The 25,002-nt window shown below is 33.3% G+C and overlaps 2 protein-coding genes across 3 annotated transcripts in view; one reads left to right on the forward strand and one right to left on the reverse strand.

Annotated features, from left to right (window-relative positions):
* Positions 1 to 6,299, reverse strand: part of LOC118074228 (homeobox protein araucan-like) — a 35,956-nt gene extending 29,657 nt beyond the window's left edge. The window contains exon 1 of the mRNA XM_035095293.1: positions 5,722 to 6,299. Coding sequence (XP_034951184.1) covers positions 5,722 to 5,838 — 117 coding nt within the window. The 5' untranslated portion in view covers positions 5,839 to 6,299. The remainder of the gene's footprint in view (positions 1 to 5,721) is intronic.
* Positions 6,300 to 8,951: 2,652 nt separating this feature from the next.
* Positions 8,952 to 25,002, forward strand: part of sowah (sosondowah) — a 50,564-nt gene continuing 34,513 nt past the window's right edge. For both annotated transcript variants that reach the window (XR_004691188.1, XM_035095256.1), the window contains exons 1-6: positions 8,952 to 9,086; positions 9,286 to 9,347; positions 9,524 to 9,958; positions 10,153 to 10,299; positions 16,522 to 16,557; positions 17,222 to 17,326. Coding sequence is in view for 1 of the 2 variants with exons in the window: in XM_035095256.1 (XP_034951147.1) it covers positions 8,960 to 9,086; positions 9,286 to 9,347; positions 9,524 to 9,958; positions 10,153 to 10,299; positions 16,522 to 16,557; positions 17,222 to 17,326 (912 nt within the window). In the remaining variant the exon portion in view is untranslated. The remainder of the gene's footprint in view (positions 9,087 to 9,285; positions 9,348 to 9,523; positions 9,959 to 10,152; positions 10,300 to 16,521; positions 16,558 to 17,221; positions 17,327 to 25,002) is intronic.

The raw sequence follows: 25,002 nt of genomic DNA on the forward strand, positions 1-25,002 counted from the left end.
GCAAGTGAATTAATCAGCTTATTTATGTAGACCACCAAATAAAACCTTAAATCAAGCTTTTTACATATTTTATTAGGCCAATAACTCTACTACACCAAAATCAACTAAAATGTTTGATGTTGAAAAATAAGTATGTTTTGGTCAAATGCATTTAGAATTTTTTGAATACAATTTGAATGTTGAATTAAATTCAATTTATTTATGTACCGAACAAAAAATTTTGCGGGCAAATAACATTTAATTAATTATTCGAATTTGTTGAATAATATTTCGATAATTAATTTTTAAAAGTTGAAAGTTCAATTATATTTACATAAAAATATTTTTTTTTAACATTATCTGTAATAAAATTGAAATGTTTGCGTTAAAAAATAAAATTAGAGTATCAAAATAATGAAAGTAAATTGAAAATCAAATTGTTGAGAAAAAAAACTGTTAATTATTGTTTTATATGAGCAAGCGACAAATTATAATAATTTTCTTTATTAATGTAGGAAGATTTTAAATGAAAACAAAAGATAAGAAATTAAATTTCATGTTATGAGAAAGTTAAAAAAATACTTTTAAACATCGGTTACTGAAATTGAGCTGTTAATAACTGACTACCTCAATAACAGCTCTTTGTGTTTTAAAAAAAGGTTAGTTTTTAAAATATTTTCATCCACGTGGAACAATTGAGCCATGATATTTTGATGTTTAAGTGTGATAAAATGAAAAAAAGCAGCTGTATGCGATCCCCATTACTTTAACTAAGTGGAAAATGGGAGTATATATTCATAAATGTGAGGGGTTTTTTAAGGATCGTAATAGATAGCCGTTGGATAATAATATTGTAGACTTGATAGAATGCATTTAAAGTAGTCGTGAGAAGTGAGAATGATCATACTGATACTGTCGAACTAAGAAAAGTTAATATGTCAGCGGGTCCCGGAAGTAACGGATGGTTTATCTATGACCGGTGTAAGCCAGTAGAAACACCTTATGGGACACAGAAAATAAGGCTTGAGTTGGTTGTTTGGATAGAACCAACATGACACAAAGTCCTTGATTCTATAGCACAGGTATATTTTAGCTCTTTAATTATTCGACCATTTTATTAATTTTATACTTAAGGCATTTTAATGAGCCACTACCACTCATTTACTATTGAGGGGAAATTTTTATTGAATGTAAATATTTTTGTACATCATTTCATCTTAATATTAACGCCGCTTTTATTATTACTTTCAATAGCCGTACTAAATATTTTTTATTATGTTCAAAAATTTCTTGTATGTAATCTTAGTGTTGAACACATTCAAGTAAAAGACTATTGCTTGTTTATTTTTTAAAGATTATTTCTTGACATAGAAAAAAATTTTCGCTGTATAAAAAAATGTTTAATTAATCAATAAGAAAAATTTGAAATATTCGCAATAGAGTATTTCATTGAATTGATTGAAATTTAGCTTAAAAAACGTATTTTAATAATTGGTACAAGATGGTGATAAGTTTAAATATTATTGATATTATATTAGTTCTGAGATAATTCGTCCTTTCTTAAACACCATATGAATTTGAAAAAAAAATTATCAATTTAATAAAACATTGGAATAAACCAATACACAGATCATTTTATTCAAAATAATTGAATATAATAAAAATATATGATCAACAAAATGTATTGCTCAATAAATTTTTTTTTATTATTTTAAATGACCATCAGAGCTAAATTCATAAAAATGTTACATTTCAATTCCATAAAAATATTTCATTACAACTATTCAAAATTTTGACTCTATTAGTTGAAAAAAATATTACTTGTTTACGGTAAAATTTATTCCATTGTTTCACTAATGATAATAGCGACATTGAAGATTTTATTGAAAAGTCCTAAAGTCAACTTGTAACTGCTAAGTAATAAATAAATGTACTTATCACACCGATGAGTCAGATTTTCCGTTTTTTTTTCCTTTGTTTTCGTTATTTATTTAAGGACAAGAATATTATATAGGCCCTAGGTAAGAAAGTTAAAAAATGAAAAGCTATGGACCTGTCGTAAATAATATTTCGAGTGCGGCTTTTCCGTTAACGCAGAGGTCTTCTGAATTTCGTGGCGCTAAGTGCAGGCTTGTTCTTTTGTCAGCCATAAATATGACTTGCAACCTACCTGATATTTCGAAAGTTTATGACAACGTAGATGCTAACTAGTACAGAACCTAGCTGGAGCTAATTTCACCTGGGTGTTACATTACACGACAGCAAATGAGTTTTTTTCTAAAAAAGAGAGATATAACTCTTGAAGGGATAAAGCTTAAAAAAATTCTTTAGTTACAATTTGTATTGAGTAAATTCTTTTCTTTCACTATTAGTTAATGGCAGTTTAACGAAGGACAAATTTTAAAAGGTTAGAGATCAAAGGGTCGCAAAATAATATACAATGGTTTTAAAAAAGGTTTGAAGGAGTTTTAAACAAGAAAAAAAATAAAATACCTTTTAAAAAAAAAGGTGCAGAAAAAGATTGTTCAATAAAAGTATTTTCGTTAATTGGATTAGTAATCAAACAAAAATTTTGTTGTTTTGATAAAAGCTATAAAAATAAAATATATGTTATCAGCATATAAATCTTGTTCCTGTAGCAAAAAATTTTTATCTAAAAGGTATGATTGTAGTAATTTAAATTCATTTGTAAAAATAATAAATTAATTTTTTTGTAGTAATAAAAATAAATTAGACAATTCATACTCAATGTATCAATAAATAATATTAAATATTCATTTATTCTAAGAAAATGATATGGCTTTTAAAAATCATCAATTTTCGAACAAAATCATTTTTTTGGAATGATTTACGACTGGAGAAGTCAGACTTTCTTAATTTCATGAATTAGAAGACAAAGATAACGATTAAAAAAAACTATTTTTCCAGCTGTCAACGAGAATTATTTTCCTTGTAAATGTTACAATATATGGTGGATATGATGAGAAAGGCACAGTGATGAATTTAGTGGCAATACTAAAAGCCTAAAATATTTTTCCGATCATATATAGTGTCCTATACTCGAACAATCTCTCAATCTCTCCCGACTCCCTGCCATACATAATATCCATTAGTGGCGGCTTGCAGGATTTCCCACCGTTGACTACATACAACTATGCATGAAGTGTTTACGGATAGTACATTCATGTACCCACATATATATCTATACGTCCGTATAGTTATCAACTTGAATTATAACAGACTCAAATCATGATTCTCCAATCCGATAAAATATCAAATTATTATATTCCATTAATTAATTTGTATACACAATTTTTAATGAGGAACATGGTCACACCTATATGAAATAAAGATAAAATATGATATCGCGAGTTGTGTTATCGTAAATGGAATAGATGGAGAAAAAATGAGAAGCACCAAAAAGTGAAGAGAAATATCGTCTCTTAGGCATTACATACGCTCGAAGAATATAAAAATCAACATCCACGACTGATCGTAACTGTGGTAGAGTTTGCCTATGGCCGCGTAATAATCAGGATATTCCCACACGTCGGTTGGTCCGTCGTGGGAAACTTATACGTGAGCCACTACACGTTGCATCGCTTCAGCGTGCAGCAAAACTTCCATCTTCGTGCCTTTTTTTTTACATTATATATCAAACTATTATTCTCTCATGATAAGTTATATCTTGAAGCTAACTAATTGTACTCACAATTAATATGCACGCAACCCTTCAATCTCCAATACATTCAAATAAGACTATTTGAAGAGTCATCCCAGTATTATTCTCATTTACTACAATTTGCTGTAATCAATAGAAAATTGTACTACAGGCAGTGTGATGATTACATTTATTTTTAACTTTCTGGCTTAATTGATTTGATGTCGATTAAAATTTAGCGTGATTTAAGAGCAGTTAAATTGATAAATGGCAGAAAAAAAGTCAAACATTTTTGGTATTTGATTGGATTAGCGTGTCATGAAGAAATAGCAATTAAACATATTTGGAGTTCTCCAAATAAATTGTTGGAGAACGAAAAATGTTGGGACAAATTGAAATTTTCCAACAAAACATTTTGAACGTGATAATAAATATGAAGAATTTATTGAATAAAAATAAAACCAAAAAATATTTATTTGTCGATATAAAAAATAACTTGGATTTGAAATAAGCAGAGTACTTGTGCATTAAAAAAATCGTATTTAATTAAGATTACATTTTATTCAATTGTACTGAAATACATTTGAGTGAAGTTTAAAAAATAAACCAATTCAAAATTCATCACTTCAGCAATCAAATAAATGTAAAATAATTAATAAACAAAATAATGAGCCTTTTAAAATCTTCAGTAATGAAACTAGTAATGATCAAGCTGATGATGATCAAAACATTTTAGCTATACTTTGTACGGCATGATGATGATGACGACGACAACAAAAAAAGCACCTGCAAGTGATTTCTTGAGTTGATAAGCCGGTTGTGTCGCATTTCTGTAAATTTTGGTATGTTTCTACATGTAAAAAGGTGCGAGAAGCAGCAGTAATAAGTTTTTTAAAAGATAAACCGCGACGATATCATACTATTGAAACTGTAATAAGCCTGAGTGTTTGTGTCATCAGGTTTGATAAGTAATTACAGAAAAATACTTGAACATGAAAATATTGAAGACAATAAATGCCTCTGAGGATTATCTGGCGAGTATCTGGTTACTGAATGGTGAAGAAGAAAGACAGATAAAAGCCCAAAGAAAGCAGGTGCGTGCGAGGGAGCCGAACGGCCCGAGGACCTGCACGCGCCCCTAACGCGCGCCGATGCCACCGATATCTTCTTAAACTTTCCTATCCGCTCATTCATGCTCACCTAATACCTATAATTTTGAGGGATGATTACAGGGCAGCGTAAACAACTCCCTATTCGAGACCTATCGCAGTTTTTACCCTTTTGTTCGCTTATTCCTTTACTTTATTCTCTTTTTCATGCTATTTTGACTCGTCACATTTATATCTGTTTGCAAAATTGTATAATTTCAAACTTTTTCTCCGGTTTGATGATATTTTTTCTACCGACACGCATCTAAACATTGTAATCTAGTGTACTCAATTATCATTATTACCGCTCATTATCTTTACGCATTTAGTTTCAGTAAATAAACGATTATTCATACTATTCTCTCTTTATTCATTAAACCTTTTTTGCTAAATTTTTTACATTATTCGAAACAAAATACTATCCTTTTTTGTTTTTTTTTCCTCCTTTACTAATTTTCAAAAATTCATGAGAAATCCTGAGCGACGGACGATCCCAAAAGCTGTCTCATGTCGTATTCACGAATCGATAATTCAGTCCTCTCAAATATTAGTACGGTGTCCCAAAGCGAGTACATGGCATACGTCGACCCGTCGCCGGTGTAATTGGTACCGTGTCTGACGCATGGAATTGACCGGATCACTGGCTCATTCCTTCAAATTAATTCTGAGCAGCTCTGGAATATTGGATTGAGGAAATGTATGCATTTGAATAGCACATAAGGTTATAGTGTCAGAGCATGTTTCTATACCTCTTGAGAATTTCATCACATTAATTGGAAATAAACCCTTTATTTCAGCGTTATTTGCATAATTTAATTCATACTACTCACTCATTGTTTTTCCCGAAGAAAATAATTACTTTGTATGTATAGTTAGATTAATCAAATAATTAAATAGCTAATTTAAAATAAAACTCATTAATTTTTTACTCACCTGCTGTTGATTGCAAAGAAATCCTGTGGCATTTAATTCAGCAGGACTAGGTTGCTCTGGACCCGAAACATCTTGAAGCAATCCCACGTGGTCCCAGCAATCCTCCGACATGTCCATATTCTTTCACAATACGTCCTTCTTTGTTATCTCCTATTGTTTATGACACTTCGTTCCTCTACCTTTTATTTTTTATACAGTATTTTTATTGTTTTTAGATAATACTTTCTTCACCTTTTATCAAGAAGTTATCACTTGTCCACTTACACACGTTGAAAACCTCCAATAAATGAATGAACAAAATTTTCTAAAAAATTGCAAAAGAAGAACCAGATAATTAATTATTGCAAAATAAGTCTATCGAGCCGACGAGCACAGAGTGAAGGTATTGAGTGTTAGGAACAAGAATACCAGAGTGTGGCACACTTGGAAAAGACAAGAGAAGGGGTTCAATGGAAAAATGGGAATTGCTGGTATATATGAAGGCGGGGGAGATTAAGAGAAATCAGGATCTTTTAATAGCGAGTGGAGTTGTAATGATGACAAAAGATGAGCGTCGCGGCGCGTCGCGACGTCCGATATCGGGTCTCGTATTTGGCGGGATGACAGCAGTAACAACGAGTAGGGCGGCCGTCGGTGGTGGTCAGTTGGCGTGGAATGAAGTTGGTCCGAGGGTTAGGTTGGGTAAGTGAGCCAAGCTGGAGTTGCAGCAGCAGCATCAGAGCGGCGGTGTGGAGAGTGTAGCGAGACCACGTGAGTACGAGCGAGAGACTGAATAGGAGCCAGAGATGGAGAAAGGGAAGCAAGAGCATGTGATAGAGAGGGAGTATGAGAGAGAATTCGCGCAAACGAGAGAGAGACGGTGTTTGAAGCAAATGCGTGGGGGGTTAAGCAGTAAGACAAAGTGCAAACTAGACGGTTATGCTCATGAAAGAGAGAGATATGTGAAGCCTAAGTCTGTTCTAGTCGGCTTTCGTTGCATTCGATGGAGGTGGCGCCAATACCTGCCCCTGTTGGAGGCCTGCGTATACATACCTACTGTTCCACTGTCGTCATTGTATTATGTATTTGCCATCCACTGACTATTTTACATACATCCAGTCACATCAATATGACAAATATCACTGTCATCCCTTGTCAACCACATTTTTCTGTCTCATTACTGCAGCTTCTGGTGACCTAAAGAATCATAATAAACGTAATGGATTACCTTCTTTGAATACTTGTTTCTTCTGTGAAATTCTGACGAGCTTATTGCCAGTGTAAGATCCACTTGGCACTGAACAAACTCGTCAATTTTACTTATATACGTAAATACTTACATACAGTACAGTGGTCAAGTGAATTGCATACGTTCTACCAGGTAATTTTGTGTGGTATTATGTGTAGTGTGTATAACATAGGTAAGAGTCAAAGTAAAGCTGACATTCACAAGGTCTTTGAAGATCAAATAGGAGCTTATTGTCTTGTCTACTTTACTGTGGGAAAGACAAACAATCCTTTATACTCATTGAATTTCTGCTAAATTTCAATGATTTGTATTTTACAAACATAATTGCAACCAACGTTGAACAGCGAAAGACATAGAGATACACAGCTGCAACAGAAACACAATTAGTCACCTTGATGAAAGTATCAATAATCTTTTAATCAAGTCACAAGCTTATGGTATTTGTTTTATTGCTCTTCCTTGTCTTAATACACAATTGAAATTGATAAATTGTAACGAACTTCAAATAAGAAGTGCACAAGATGAAAGAGATGAACTTTTTGTCAACAATTCCATGTGTATACCAGCTCGTGGTGTTGTTCTTTCTCTTTTGCTTCACGACAATATGGAATAAGAAGAAAAGAGAGAACACACACACGCGAGACTTTATGTCGCTCTGGAATGTGCAAACAAAAACATCAGACAGTGCTAATGTTCGGGGATCATTGGATACCGGGTTTATAGCATTCCTCCACGATTCACGACAGCAAGCCCAAAAGAGCGATTACTTAGTGGTGAAGGATTCTTTTTTAATCATCGTGAATTAACTCTTAAATTAAACTTATCAAAAAAACAAATATAGTAATCTGATTTATGAGTAGAAAATTCATATTTATCTCTCACAACAGATTATCTTATAGCTTTATATAGATGACATACATGACAATAAATTCGATTTTTTAATTCGGATTTTTGTTCAGCTACTACAGTGAAAAGCTTTCAATAAATCCCACGATTTTTTCATTCCATGTAAATAAAATTTAAAGTATCGATGGTCCACTGATTTGTGACATCCAATAGATGGTACTTTTGGACTGAACAAATTTGTTCAGTCCCAACAAAATCTAATGATTTTAACTGACAGAAAATCCCAACTGGTTACTACATTATATTACTTATCATACAAGAAAGTTCTTTCTATTTAAATGAGTGACTACAAAAATCCATCACCAAATGTTAAAGATTTATCTTTAATTCCAACTTAACCCCAATAAAAATATTTTCAATTAATGATAAGTCGTTATTTTACAAATATTTAAATTTATAATTTAAAATTCATATTTAATTCAGGATGACAACAAACATTTCAACAGTAAATTAATCAAATTGTCAGCAATCTAAATTTCCCGGTACAAAAATCAAGGCAATATTGAATTCTTTATATTTTATTATTATGCTTTTAATAATTATTATTTATATTCTTATCATTGAAATATACGTTACCTGAGAGAAAGTCTCTTGTCAAAAAAGACATCATCTCTTGATGATTGATTTTCAAGAGTGATAAAATACTCAAGCGTTGCAGGCGTGACATTAATTTCCTTCGTTTAACCTTCATCAAAATAACTTTAAATAGGTTATCTTGTTGATTTGTATATTTTTGACAGATTGGCGCCAAAATTGATTACTTCATATAAATGAATCATTTTCTAAGTTAAAGAAATTCTTAAAATTTTTACTGCGCATTAAAATCCATTTGTGTTTATGAAAAATATGAGAAAATTCCTGGCTTAAACTATTTTGATTTTAACAAAATAACTTTCGAAAATTTCTTAAAGTCTTTTTACATTTTTTGTGATATTTTAATTGACAATTAATTTCTTTTTTGCGTAATTATTATAATGCAAAAAAGACAAATGGTTTACTTGCAAACGCTATGACAATCGAACGACGCCACATTGCTTGGTTACCGACCGATTGTGTTTTGAACTGTAATCACTAGTGGCGCTGCGCATGACGCCATCTTCCAATATGGTGGCGCCCAGTGAATTGTCGTTATCAGAGATACGCAAATATTTATTAGAAAAAGGTGGTATTGCGCGAAATCGTGATGTAGTAAAACATTTCAAGAGTTTTTTAACTGATCCGGAAACTCGAGGTAAGTTAATTTTGTTGAAAATCTCCCCCAAACGACTGTCAGACCAGTTTACCTTTCGCTGTGTCAAGTGTACATATGTGTGTGCTATAAAGTGACTCAAGCATTGATTGTGTTGTGTAAACAGCACAGTGGTTAGTGTTTCCTAGATAAAATTCTTTAAACAGTTTGATAATTTGTGGTTATTTATTTGATTTTACAGTCGAGGCACGAAATAAATTTAAAGAATACGTAAATCTGTTGGCGACAATAAAAACTGTTGAGGTAAGTTAACATTATCTACTTTGGCATTTTGTTTCTTTTCCAAGTGGCGTGACCGCTCATCTGACAGGAGCGGCACGACTTGTTGCGCTTCGTCGCGACTGTTGAGATGCCACGCAACGTTGCCAGACCTATTCTATGTTATACACATTTTACTTTAAATCATCAATGTTTTCTAGGGGGAAAAATATTTAGGATTAAAGAAAAAGTATAGATATAGCTTAGAAGATCTTGAATCGACGAATCATCCTACATCAAGTGAATCACCAGTGCCTACACCTGATTTTTTTACACCAACATCACCCTTTCGAGATCCACCACCATACAGGCCGCCACCACCTGCACCACTCAGCCCCTCAAATCTATCAGACACATCATATTCAGCAGACTTAACTTCACCTGAAGAACTTTATGCAATTCCTTCTAAATTAAAAACTTCACAAGATGAAAGAAGTCGACCGACAAGTAGTGAGACTTCAGAAAGTAATAATACTGGGCCTGTTTCATCACCACCTGTACCTCCTCGAAGAAAAAGTCAAGATAAGTTGAAGTTGGAAAATAAAGAAAATATTAATGCTGACAAAGGAAAAAACGAGATAGAGCCTACGATCAAGGTGAGTTTTTCATGTATATTTATATTTTATAGATTTTAATGGTTGATTCATAATATTTTGCATGCATTATTTAAATTACGATGGAATTTATTACCATATTTTTTAGATCATCAAATTACGACGCAAAAATATGCCATAATGTTTAATATTTAATATTTGACATTAATATTTACAGAAATAAATTAAAATTTCAGGAAGATGAAACTACAGAGACTCTTGGAACATCAGAATTGCCAAGTGTTCGTGAACGAATGCAACGGTTCAACCGGATGGCAAGTGAAACTGATCTTCATGGTCGACCAAACGGTACCACAACTCCTACTAAGAAGCGTTCTGACAAGGTATGATACTTTCGCAACCTAATCCTCTAATATGACAAGTTGTTTGACGATAAAATCAGAAAGAGTAATACAACATGTATGCGTATGAAATAGAAGTAGATATATGAAGAAAAGGAAATAAGGTTCGAAACACATCTATGTACTCGGCTCGTTTTTAAATTTATTTTTTTATGCATCGGTTTTTATTTTCGGAAGTTTTTAATGCGGTAAGGCTTTCATATACAAATTCTATCAATTAACTTTCATCTACTGCACTGAAAGCAAAGGGTTCCGCAGCACCTTAACTCCGGAAATCCTGTAATCTTTCATTCGTGTGTGGTTTTTTTTACCATTACTATGCACTATAGCTTCTGTCATTTATCTTCTTGCATTCTCAATGAGTCAGGTGTCGCGTGCCGCTAAACTTCTCTCTCCGAAGGATGCAATTTTTCAAGTATCGCGAATATCTATTACTCATAAATTCGTGATTTGAAAAAGACCAGGTAGTTAGTGGCTATTATTAGTATTCTGCGAAATTGTTTCTCTTTAAATAAATTTCTTCTATAAAAATCTTGATAAATTTTCTAAATATAATATAATTTTATGGTCGATGATTAATTTTTTATTAAAAATTAATTCAAATTTATTAATGACTTCTATTCAATGAATATTATTCTGTCTATATAAATTGAAAATAAAAAAGCTTTCATTATGATCTTAGTTAGATAGTTCTAATTAATTTTAATTTATCTACTCTAGATAAATTTAGTTATAATATTTTAAAAGCTTTTCTATTGTTACCAGTCTTATTTAAATCGTGTTTATTTATCAAACGTTCAATCTTGTTTATTATATTTTGATAGTATCATCATTTACTCAGTGTACAGGTGATTCTGTAACTATCAATCATCCTTGATTATTCACTAAAAAGGAAAAACTTGATATCAATAGTTTACTTGACATTTAATATGTGTTTTAATTTAGTAATATACTGGAGTGAAATAAACTTGTCCTCCGCGACGGGAGGCACGTATTCTGTAAAAGGCCTGAGGCCTTTCACTAATTAAGATCACGCATGTTCTCGCGATCCCCTCGTACGTCTCTTGTCAAGAGAGAAGTGTTGAAACTAGACGAGCAAGAGAGTGGTACCGTGAAACCCTGCATATCCCGGTCCAACGGGTAAACTTGCGAATTTCGTATAGTTTCAGCATACATTAAGGAAGACGAAACTTGGGTAGTAGTTTGGCCCCTAGCAAAGCTCATGCCAAGCTCTCTACGAGGGAAACGGGAAGACGCACAAGGTGGCGTAGTTGGTAAAGAGACGAGGGGTGAAGGGTGCAAACCGCACAAAGTAATCTTACAGAATGTATATGCAAAGAGGGTTACGAGAGGCGCAGCTTGCGTGATTTCAAGTCGACGACAGTCTCGACAACTTCCAGTGCTTGCTAAATTATGCGCGTGTCTAGCAGACAGTAGCTACCATCTTTTTTATTTTATACACTTTTTTAGTTTTGTTTATGAGTTTATATATGTTCTGTGTTCTAAGTACTGGAGACATATGCACAGTCAACTTGACATCCCATTCATGAGAAGCTTCTTCTAGCATGATAGATGAGTGGAAATCCTAGAGGCGCGCCTAATGTCTTGCTCACATTTTTCTTTCTCGTATACTTTGATAGATAATAAACGAGTTTCTTTTTCATTTATTTGAGACGTTGAGTGGGCGTAAGACTGGCCCTGGATCCTTGCTATCTGCGCTGTTGAATCTTAGCTCGCTCTCACACGCCAAGACGATTAGTTCAAGTTTTATATTCTATCCATTTGATTCTTATATAGGTCCACTAGGTTTACGTTTATAGATGGCTTATGATTATTTTTTTTTTTTTTTAAATAAAAGGATGATGAAAAAAAATCGTTATTTAAAAAATAAATTATGAATCTTGAAAAGAGCTTGTCATGCAATATCAGGAATTATATCATTAAAATAATTTCAATTATTTTCAATATCAGATGATGATGATTACAATTATAATTATAATTAATAGAGGTAAATTATTTGACATTATAGGAGATATCCTAGAATGTAATTTATCTGTTATGTAGTAGCATCAAGTTGTTAAGTTTCTCTGCACTCTCTTAACCGCCATATCTAAAGATACCAAAGACTTTACACACATTTGGACCTATTAGTCCAAAGATATGCTCTTAGAAGATATCTTGGGATTCTCAGCTTTCTAATTTCTTAACATTGTACCACTTTAGTTCAACATTTAACAGAATAACAACTGATTAGATATATTTCATTAAATAGTAATGTCTATTGATTAACGAACAAAATCGGGATTATCTGCAACAGGTAAATGAGGTTTGTATGAAGTTTATTTTTGAATGAATATGAAGTTAAGCATTTGGACAAGTCAGAAGACGACTTTTCTTTATCAGAGATCTATGAATCGCGCAGTGAGCGGCTATTTGTATTCATAAGTCCCCGGGAGGTCGGTTCTTCGTTGACTCTCGAATCCCCGTCGAGGGCCAAATCTTTTCTTTCTCTTCCTACTCTCATTGCCGTTTCACTCGCTTTGCTCATTCTTCTTCACCAACAGAGTCTTTCCCTTCGTTCAATGTATGGATATACATAAGTATATTTCTCAAGACAGACACGAGGATGTCCAGCATGTGGTAGGAGGGCAGCGTCATTCGATGTGACAGGGCCCGTTAGACTCTGCACTCTTGTGCATCGTCTTTCTGTATACACCAAAGAACGTGTGCTCTTCTCGCGTTCTCCTCACCAGAGAAGACGAACCCAATGTGCCTCAGCAAAGAGAATGTGACCAGTCATCGAGTTATTTAATTTTTCGAAGCACCCCCAACCGTGCATGTTTGCTCAGTCCTGCTGTGAGCACAAATTACCTTGCGACCATATGACTTGGATTCTTATTCCATCTCCGCCTGAACTCTTCCGTCTTCCCAAGGTGTTTGCTAACCATCTTCATGCTTTTAAATATAAAATACTTTACCTAATATGTCAATAGTAATCAGCATCATCTTCTGAATTGCCGGTCGTTTAACTGCATTTAATGAAATCACTTGGAGTAGCAATTGTTCCAGCATCCACTTTGGGGAGCTCAATTGATTCAGTGTGTTGGAAGACGTTGCACTAAAATGGTCATCGTGACGTCGATGGTCTATCTATATGCTAATCCATTGAGATGGTACCCGTAGATTACACTTTGGAATTAGCCATGAGAGCAGAGTATCAGGACCGCACACTCATGACTCAGAAAGTGGTATACTTGGTTATGAAACTTTACTAACAATCTCTCTTTGAAACTTAGTTGGTTTAAATTAATTCGAAATAAAATAACAATAAAATTGGAATATAATAGAGACGGAACTCTAGTGGATGTACGATTTAGTCATTGATAAACTAATTGTGCGAACATGATGAGAGAACAAGAAGACAAGTCGAGTAGGCATAATCCAGTAAATTACACGGTGATATAGCGACATGATACGATGCATAGAGGGTTAGCAAATATAGCGAGTGGTACATGGTTCGTTTACGAATATTCCTGTCATTGAGAATATAGGAATGAGTAGTTTGGTTCCGTGTTTGCTATTCAGGGTTGAATTTCCGATTCTGCTGGAGGAAAACACAACCAATAGATAATGAATTATCTACTGCACATCCCTTGAAAACTAATTTAGCAATTCTGATACCAATTATTCATCCTACAATCTCTTAGAAAATTTATTAATCGTTGGGATGAGAATTGGCTGATGTGTATGAACCACATGATGAAATGCTATTAGGACGGGATCGGCTAATAAAGCTGGAGTGCACACATGACAAGCTAACGATAGCCAGCAATGAAAGTGGCGTAGGTAGATTTTGGTAGGAAGGGTAGGCGGATAGGAGGCATTATGGCGGGATAACGTTGGTAGGCGTCGCCGTACCAAACGCTGAATCACCCACCGAGAGTTTTCCTGTCACCAACAGTACCGCGATGAGCGCCGCCAGCTACGAAGGCTCGTTGGAATTGCCTCGTCCGACCGAAATGAATGCGCGAACGCCCATTAAGGGAATAAATCAGACCAACGTTATCCGCAGATCGCATAATCGATCTCGCATACCTACCTAACTAATTCCGTTCTTCATTTAACACCTCGCAATCATAAAGTCTATTTTTTTTTAAGCCATTCGTTAGCACTGACGGCGAGATGACTACTCATTATTGAATAGTTAAGCTACTCTTCATCTTGCTTGCTAGATATTTTCATTTTTTTGCTTCTGTAAAATTCTTTCAACATATTACTCTTGGAAAATAACATTTATTCTTACCTTAACAAGTAAATACAAATGATATTTTGAAAAATAATCAGACTTTTGTATTTTTAATAAATGCAAGATAAAGAATTATTTTAATTGATAATTCAATTTCATATATTGTGATGAATAAATTCATTATGTAACTTGTAAAACTTTGTCAATAAAGGAGTAGGTATCTAAGAAAAAAATTCCCATTCATGCCTTGTATATAGTATTGAGTGATTTTTTCTGAGAATTGTGCGAAAGGTCGAAGTCGTATCTTCTTAGAATTGACCATTCATTATATAGGTTAGTGGTGCATTGGCCGCCGTCAAAACATTCTAAATTGATGTAATACAGTAGCTACAAAGTATTGTATTTTTTGTTAATTTATATTTTTTCTTTTATCAAATTGTTGAATGTTTATCCGAGCAAGTATTCATCAGTAAAGTAGATATAAAGGTTCACTAGCAATTATGGTAGGTATAGATGGTCCCCAAGTTATAATAAAGCTAATTTCAGAGAGCACTCGAGACTGCTCGTGTCGTAACATGTTTTGCCTCCCGTTTCACCACCCATACTCTCTTCTATCACCCACCAATACGTTCAGCATGGTCGTTAGTTTCACCCCATCTACCTTCTCTTCATTGCGCTTCTTCAACAATGTGACTCTGTCTCTTTCTGTACCAACACAGAGTATAAACGAGATTAATATGTATATATATATATTTATGCTGACTTCCCCTAGAGACACGTGCACAACGCTTGCTTATTAAAACGTTTCCATCTCCATCAAGTACCCACACGTTTATCAGCTGTATTATATGATGCTCGAAGGTCTTTTTTTTCGAGCCAAGTCTCAACTTTTTGCTGGTGCCATCAAAACTCGTGTGTCTGTCGCGTGCATGGAATTAGCCAAGTGTTGGGAGAGTATAAGCATGCTTCGTTAAATCTCAAGAGCTCTTCTCTCTTTCTATTCCCATGTATAACTTCTCAAGTACCTTGCTTTCCATATATCTCATACAGTGTAGTAGATGTCTTCTCAAAGGAATGGCGAAGGCAAATGTTACAATATTATTACGATTAACCTCGTTCCGTATACTTGGCAACATAACTACATTATTACTTTGTCTCATTTAGTCGAAAATTTAGTATTACATTTAAACGATTAATCATTTCTAACATAATTTTCATGGGAATGGATGATACGTTGTTTTGTGACAGTTGAATAGAGACTTTGTTCAAGTGGGGCAATAATTTATTCGCATTAAATAATTTATTACAAAACATTGTTTACACAATTTGCCAATAAATGTCATGTGAAAATTAGCGAATATGTAAAATTTAATTTTAAAAAAATATTCTTAGAAAAGTTTTAGATGTAATTTTGAAATAAATCAATTGAATAGCAATTTTTTTGCTAAATTATTGAACTATAGGAAAGCATTTAATCCAGTATCATATGGAAACAATTAATCACACCTATCATTTTCAGTTTAAACTATAATGATTAATATCATTAGTCATTATTCATTTATTATACCTGGCACATCTCGCGATGATTGGTAATAGTAAACAAGTGTTTCGATTTACACATCCTCCCCTGGGAGAAAGAAACGCGTGATGAATATAAAGATATTGAAAGTACCTATTTAATAATGACTCGGCAGAAGAAAAGTGGAGAAGTAGAGAGAGAGAGAGAGTCAAGCATTTGTGAAAAGTCATGCTCGATCGGAAGAGTACCGTATGTCACTATAGACGTCTCGTATATACAGATCTTATAGACATGAAGAGAGTAGAAAGACAAACAGTTTAACGAGGATGAATAATCGTTTATCAACGTACCAGACTAATCACTCCGCCTTCATTTCTTTTCCTTTTTTTTATGCTGTACCATCTCATAGATAAACTAACATTGTTGTTTTTTTCCACAGGGAGCAGACGAGGATGACAGTGCTTCAGTGGCATCAGTGAGTATATTTTTTAAATTAACAAGATTTTATCTCAGGAATAATAATAAATTTTCTCTCTAAATAAATATATACATTCTTATCAGTATCCCATTATTCATCGTTAAAATGTTAATTAAAAATTATATTTTCTCGATGAGGAAATCAAAAGTTGACAGTTGAAAAATTTCTTGGTCTGGAGAAATTTGAATGGCATTTGACTAGAATTATAAATTAATAACGAATAAATATATTTTTTTTGTAGATAAATATTGATGAGATGATTAATAGAAATGCTTCTGGTTCAGGTAGAAAGATACCTAAAAGCCTCTAAATATGTATATTTTTGAAAATAAATCATAAAATTAGTTTCCTGACAATTTTCAGTCAATTTCTTTACAAATTTTTTCATGATAAAAATTAATTATCGTTCAAATATTTATGCAAATAGAAGTTTGAAAAAATTTTAATAGCTATATTAATGAAAAATGTTAAGTTGAAAACAATTTTTTCATAGATAATTTTTTTCCTTTTAAACTACTTTTGCCAGTAAAAAAAAAAAACAAAATTCCAATAAACTTATACTTATTATTTTAAAAAATAGGAACTGTATCATTACTCTACTTTAAAAGTATTACGTACTTATTAGTGCATAAATTAATCACACAATATTTTTATTTCATAGCAACTGGATGGCAAAGCTCGCGAATGGTTGGTAAGAGCTGCACAAGGTGACTATCAGACATTAGCAAAGCTAGCTGCTGAGGAGCCCCGTTTAGTCAGACAGAAGGTAAGATTTACAGAGTTATATAGATGATAATTATATTTTATTATGGGTTAGGGGAGGTTGAGTATATTAGGAAATATCTTACCGATAATTTCTGGTGTTGAAGTATCAAGCTGGATCATAGTGTAAGACATTATCTACGGTCTTACTACGTTATAATGATCGTTTTGAAAATATAATTACGGGTGTGTGGTTTACCGTTAAAGTGGCAATACAGTGCCCTCTTTCTCTTTCACCCCTGCAAAACTGTAATCGTTATTACGTAGCACATGAAATTTGACACCTGCGGTGTGGCGAATTTGCCGTTTTCGAGGGCAGATCTCGATGACAGGTCAATAAATCCAAACGGCCCCGAATGGCAATCAGACAAGCCGGTGTAACCCATTCGATATTACATTGTTCAAAATTACACATACGTTTGTTCAATTCTCTAGAGTTATTGGATGTTTTGTTAATTTCAATTTTTTTCAATTGTTACATTTGTTTTTTTTGATAAATATTAAAATTTATTTCATAAAAAATTATGAGAAAATGTAATGTAAAAACAATATTTGCAATACATTGGTGTGAAAAGCCGGAAAATGAGATTGGGAAATTCTGAAAACTATGTAGGGCTTTCTATTCAATTCATTTTACTGGACGAGGGAGATCCACCCTCATGTTCGGTATACCGACTTCATCCCTTGGGATAAATGGTCGAATTCATGTGTTTGTGAATAACATCGTCACGATATGCGCTACCTGACTATGATCCTTATTTGTAAGCACCGACTACTTGGCTTTTTTTTTTTGTTTTACCAAACATGACCTCGGTGAAATTGCGAACGAGCTTTTTTAGCTACTACCTTTTGTTTCGTGTACTCATGGAAAATACACCACCTGCAAAAGTAGATTTTTCAAATAAATATATAAACGTTTTAAAATAATTTTTTTATTCCATAAAAAGGGTAGACAATTTTTTTTAAAAATAAAATTTTATACAAAAATATGAAATGAACGGTAATTTTGCTCCAAAACAATTGAAACTAAATTTTGATGTGAAATTGTTGATAATATATTTTTTAAATTGAGTATTCAATATAGTATGAATTTTCTTCAGATAAGATTTAAATGAAAAATAAATAATAATTTCGACATTATCAGAAAATAGTGGATTTCATCGTCATATATACATTTCGTTAAAAATTCATGATTGGTATCTCCTATTTACCGTAGCTCATGGTTAGTCACTTTTTTTATGAGCCCGTATAATGATCATACATGTGATGTACGTGACCTTAAGTTTGACTGTAACCGGCATGAACAATTGTCTAGTTATTTTGTTGAAATTGAATTGTATAGAGAAATGACGTCGCCGCGTGTGTTCATTATGTCTCATCGGAAAACGTGTAAAGCATTACGATTGAAAATCAGAAGTCGTGACTTTGGAAAAAAAAATAAAACTGAAAATATCTATATGCACTCAGATTTGCTATCAATCATAATTAGCAATCATGAAGAAATAAAATCGCGTGCAGTTGTGTTAATTGCGGCGATATTTTAAAAATATAACACCGATTTGAAACAATTATCATTGTATTATTGAAAAATATTCAACAAATATCTGCTAATAGAATCAAGAACAATAGAATTTTTATAATTTTATTTTTTTTCAATACGAATACATATAATAACAGATGGTATCAGATTCCAATTACTCGTTCTAGACAAATAAACAGGCATCGAGAACCGAGCACGAGAATTAATAAAACGATGTAGTTGACTACAGGTTGATTTAAAGAGTGCAGATCCGCCCATTTTATTATGATTATGTGTTGTTTTTTATTTTGTTACTCTCTGTTACCTTGTATTTATTTTAAAACCATTCATTTCGTAGCATATCTAGATGACATTTTAACAAAAACTAGAAGCTTAAATCTTGAAATATTTGACGGGTGATGACTCGAATGATGGATATCTGTTTGGAGTTTAGAAAAACACGGCGTGAAAAAGAATCTTAGTAGACTGATGTACGGTAGTTAGTTAACGGTTGGCTAATAGCAGGCGTAACATTAGAGCATGGAAGCACCCGAAGGACTAAGTAAACTCTGACTAACAAGGAGGCGGATACCTCTCTGGACCGACCGCGAATGATCTACCGATCCCACATTAGTATTATTTCGAGTCCCTGCGGTCACCCTGGAGTAGTCCAGAGAGTAAGAGAGACAGAATAAGGGGAAGTATGCAGACACTGTCCAGCCAAGGCAGGTGGGTTGGTGAATATTGCGAGAATACCTTAACTACACCTTCTATATCTATACTAATACGCCCCCGAATATTAACAATTCTGATTTATGCGTGTTATTATCCCGAGTCATTTTCGCGAAGCCAGCCATCCCCTGGATAAACATTTCTCGTATATACAACCGTGCACTCCTCCAGCTAATTGTAATCTTATATCCAAGCATACGCGTGTTGCCTCCTCTACATACCAAGCCCAATCCTCACCTCTGCCGAGTACCATTATTCACCCGATGCTTCATTTAGTTCACGTAATTGTCTTCTTATTACCTGTCGTAGATATAAAATTACTCTAGACATTTTCTTTATTAATATTCTCAAGCCTTGATTTTCTTTTAACGATAAATTACTGAATTACACATTTTTTTCTAGAAAATTATATTTAAAAAACAATTTCAAGTCAATGATTAATATCCATGAGATTACTGCATTAAACTTGTGAAGAGGTTTCTACAATAAAATAAAAACAAACAAACGTTTTACTATTTTAGTTTTTATCTTGTTAATTTATTTAAAAACTATTCAACTGATTTTCCCCTAAAATTTATGTTACCTCCAACAACATAACAATGTATTAATTAACCTCTTAATTATCAAAACAATCTAATCATTATCTCAAATTTACTAGAAAATTTTTTTTTCCTGAAGATAATTTAGAAATTAATTCAGCTGACTTTATCTGTTAAACCAATAAATAGATATTATTAAAATTTATTTAAAATCTATAAAAATATTAGAGAAACCAGGTGAATCGTTTCCGAGTTATTCAGAAAATTCACACAATATTCAAAGTGGAAAGTTTTCAAGTCTGTTCCTCAGAGGGTCAGAGGGCTCACGAGTTGTTTTTTTTTATTTAATATATATTTCTTTTTCTCATCACACGAGTTTAGTTGGTCCGAAAAAGCAGTAAACCGAGAAAATAGATTTTATGGGATCCTGTGGTACGGAAAGAATTTAGAGTTACGGCGCCAGTAGGGCGTCATCTTATGTCGAGATCATCGTCATGTTCATCTTGCTCACTTCCTCTTGAATTTTTGTCTCCCTCTCTTTTTCCGGTGCACGTTTTAAATATTCTACGATGATTCCTCAGCCGTCGAGACACGGCCCCGCCTTGCAGAATATGTCCCACTGACCAGACGCCACTATTCTGAAGATTAAGAGGTTCCTGGTTCATGTGCGGCATCTTTGAATTTGTCATTACTCTTTAAAGAAAAATCTCCTGTCTAATACCACATGTATATTCGATGATTCAACTGTCGAAAAATGTTTTTTTCCTCTTCTCTAATATAAGTGAGGCTACTGATTAAAATTTCAAAATGAAAGTGTGAAACATATCCATGATTTCAGACAATAAGTTTGAAGAAAGAAATACGTTTATTGATTACAAACAATGGCTTACTGTTTTCTCGTATAGTCAGAAAGACGTGACACAACTATAAAGTAACAGCAAATATCTTGGCGGGGATCGACACGCGATCCGTTCACTTTATTCACGGCTCCTATCCGTCTCCTGCACGTACGTAATGATGAGGAGTAAAAAAGTAGTGTATTATATATGTACACACTTATTTCATACGTTTATTAAACAACAAGTATACACCACTGACTTGTATCTTCTTACAATGTATCATGATTCAGGTGTTTATGTATAAACTAAAGTTATTTACAAATTCACCATGAGCTCTTTATTACTGTTGGTATTTATACATACGTGGCAGATACCCATGATAAATTTTTTTCCTAATTGCTAACTACTTTCTTTAATTAAATGGCTTCATTAAAATTGGGATTTATCTTTTAATTATGATAGTGGATAGATTATTTGTTTTCTTTCAAGCAAAAATATTTATTACAATTATTTTTTTTTCTTCTTTAAAAATTAATTATTTAGGAAATGATTTATTATTATGGACGAAAGATAAAATGATATTTATGTTGGAAAAGTTTTTAATAATCTTTTGGAATCAACCCTTTAAATCTTTAGATAAATTTGATGATAAATTTTATTAAAATTTTAAATCAATTAGAAGGCAAAAAAACATTTTCGATATCATTAATTAATGTTAGAAAAACATTCTTAATGATGATGAGTGGAATGAAGAGTAAAGATGTAATTTGCACAAAAGAAAGAGAATGGTCGCGATTGACTTAAGAACACGTGTTTTTTCGTTGAATCCCTGGAACGTTTCAGGTTGTAGAGGATATAGGGACGTAAACCGGATGTTTGAGGCCCACAATACTCTAAGGGACATGTGGTTGGACAGATAGTCATCAGTCTTGATGGCTAATTAGCAAGGCCATGGCGCGAACAAGCAACGAGCCCACTCAAAGATACTTATTTTACTCTGACTAATATGCAGGCAACTTTGTTTCTGAATTTATGTGTGTATACACATGTGTGTGGGAGTGTATAAATATCTAGTGCTGTTCGTATGAGAAAATAATGATTATTAGGGTGAGATTATCAACCCTCCAGCAATGTCACTTTGTTACACTCCATTATCTCACTTAATAAATTCGTTTAAGTCGTATAATAGAATAAAGAAAGAAACAAACACAATAAAATTCTTAATGAAATGATTATATAATTTAGATCCTGAATGAATTAAGTGGATAGAGAGAAAATCAGGTAGAAGTGGATCCTCTGGTAAGTGTAAAAAGCACTTAAAACAACAGGTTTTTAAATTTCTTAGGTTTCATATCTGGTATAAAAAGGTTATCTCAAAGCTATTCTCTTGTCAAATCGATTCAAATTAAATGCTGAGACACACCAAAATAACTTCGAATTTAATGTATAGTAAAAATTTGTAAACTGAAGAGATTTTAATCTTTTTCACATGACGGAGGATGATAGTTTCTCCTTGTCTTTTTTAAGCACGCATACATATAAATTTTGATGGGGTCGTAGCGCAAATGTAAAGCGATAGACAAGAGCGATAAATTAAACGAAGGGAAAAAAAGGTCAGAAATACCGGGCGTTGCCTACACGCCGGATAGGCAGACGGATAATCAGCCGACGGTGTGTGTTTCCTGAGCTAAACAAAAACGCTAGATTCTCTCTTACTCTCTCGTTCCTACTTCCCTTCTTCTATTCAAAGATTAGCCGATCGTTATCGCATGGGTGGTTTGCGTTAACGAGCCACTTCGTTCGCCTGATCCATCCTGAGCCGTTTCTTCTTCTTCTTATCTTATTCCTTCTTTTGTATTTCTTTCATTCATACCTACTTTACAAACATATACTTTACTCTTACCACCAATTTCTCTTACTACCAAATATTAATTGCTGATTACATAGTATACATGATGCCAATTACTATTATTTTTCTTATCGCCTCAGCAAACTAAACCACCCATAAATAATGACATATACTGTCCCTGTTGAGTTTTGGCAAATTAGCCAAATTCTTTTTTTTTCTTTGACCACAAAAATATATTTCCGTTCTCGTTGGTGGCGCCATACGGAACCTCTAGAATAATCTTAAATGATAGCTATCATCAAAAAAAGATGGTATCTCTATCTATCAAATCTCTACAGAAGCATGGGGGATGGAGTTCGTTTGAAAATCTTGCCTCATGTTATGGATATCTTCCTATTTTGGTGACCACATTTTCCAGGTTATTTGCATGGCCTATGATCAATTAACATTGAAGAAAAAATTCCAAGCCTTCTATATAATAAATTAAGATCAATCTTAGGTCCGGAAAGAGCTGACTGCTGTTTATTAATGATCATGTTGGTTTCCCCTTTTTTTTTATCTTTCTGAGGTTTCTTAATGGTGGTTTTGGAAGACAACAGGGGACATCCGTTTGGTGGAAAAGGGTGATGCTGAGGTGGGAGTAAATATCCTAGAGGTGGAAAGAAGCATGAAGGAATGGCGCCTACGCATTATGCCAACACCAAGCCTTTCGAAGCAAACTGGGTGGTCCTATATGCTGCTCCACCTACTCACCCTTTAGTGTGTTACGCATTTTCTTAACAAAGATCATTCTCAGATTTAAATTTCTAGAATTATTCTCCTGAAAGCTTTTAGGGTAATTTTATATTCACAGTTGCAGCTATTGTTTTTTTGATGAGATCCAAATATTTTGATAATTACTTTTCGTGATATTTTATCATTATAAATAATTATCATCAACATCCGTCGTGACTTGTGGAACGAGTCATAATTTGTTGGTTGGACAGCACAGGGAAGAAGAAGAGAAGAAAGACGCCGCTAAGGGGCGGAGGTGTGAATAAGTCTGGCATGTCAACATTTCCCTCTCTTCTATCTTGGCACTTGTCGATGTTTTTTTTTTTTTTACTTTTTTTTCTACTTTTTTTAATTTGGCGGCCAACCTTGCGTTGATACCTTCGTATTCACTTTAACACTAATATAACCATAACCACTAACTTGATCTTGCCTGGCATTTTACCCTCTCGCTTATATTCATTTTTGTGATGTGATACTATCTTGGCCGCTCCCCGAATAATTTCGTGAATGGCGGCGCCCATTCAACCACTAAACCGGACTAATTAACTTGAGGACTCTCGCTCCGTCAGACTTTATTTCTTTCATAGTCATAGTCATTATTTTGGCGGATTTAGAGATTATTTTTCTACTATTTCTATTCAATTCGTCTACACTTCGTAACGGATTTTCAGCTTATCATAAAACATGAAAGAAGATGTTTCATCCAAGCTTAAAACTATCTAGCAATGTCATAAAAAATTTTTGTTACTCTCAGATGGTATTATTATACGATTAATTTTTATTTTATCTCTTTTTATCTTAACAATTGCCTTTTTTTCTATCTCATGGTTGGCTTTGCTAATAAAGTCTTATTGTTTTTGTGACGCTTCCTTCGGCATTTTATAACTCCAAAGCAGTACAAGTTTAACAACCTTAAGGGTGCATTTGGTTTCGTGACTCTCTTGTATTTCTTCTGTGTGGCCTCAAGCGCATACGCGTGCGTATCAAGAAATAAAAGGGTTCTCCAAAAGGTTCTATTCGTGATGATTCTTCACGCTTATATAGTGGTAGTTTGCATTGAAACCTGCTGTTACATTTGCACAAATAATAGCCCTTGTAAAAATAAGGTTAAAGTAGTGATGAAGTGTTCGTCAGTTTCTTCTTGACCAGGTGAATTTTTGAGTAACCTTAAGGGCTTAAAAATTAGCTTGGTGTTGCTATGATTAAAAAAGATTGCTATTTAATAATAGGGATAGATCAGATCATTTTTTTTTTTTTTTAGCATCATAGGAGTATAAAAAAATATAATCCAAGTGAAAGTAGATGCAAAAATTGTTTAATACTAAAGAAATCTCGTATATTTAATTCTTTCTAACTTATCTCTTGATAATAATATTTTGGCAGTTCCATTCTGTGATACAATAAAATGCAAAAAATTTTTACAAGCAA

This window comes from Chelonus insularis, unplaced genomic scaffold (genome assembly GCF_013357705.1).
Source record: "Chelonus insularis isolate UGA/USDA-ARS -01 unplaced genomic scaffold, ASM1335770v1 contig_133_pilon, whole genome shotgun sequence".
NCBI classification, from domain to species: Eukaryota; Metazoa; Arthropoda; class Insecta; order Hymenoptera; family Braconidae; genus Chelonus; species Chelonus insularis.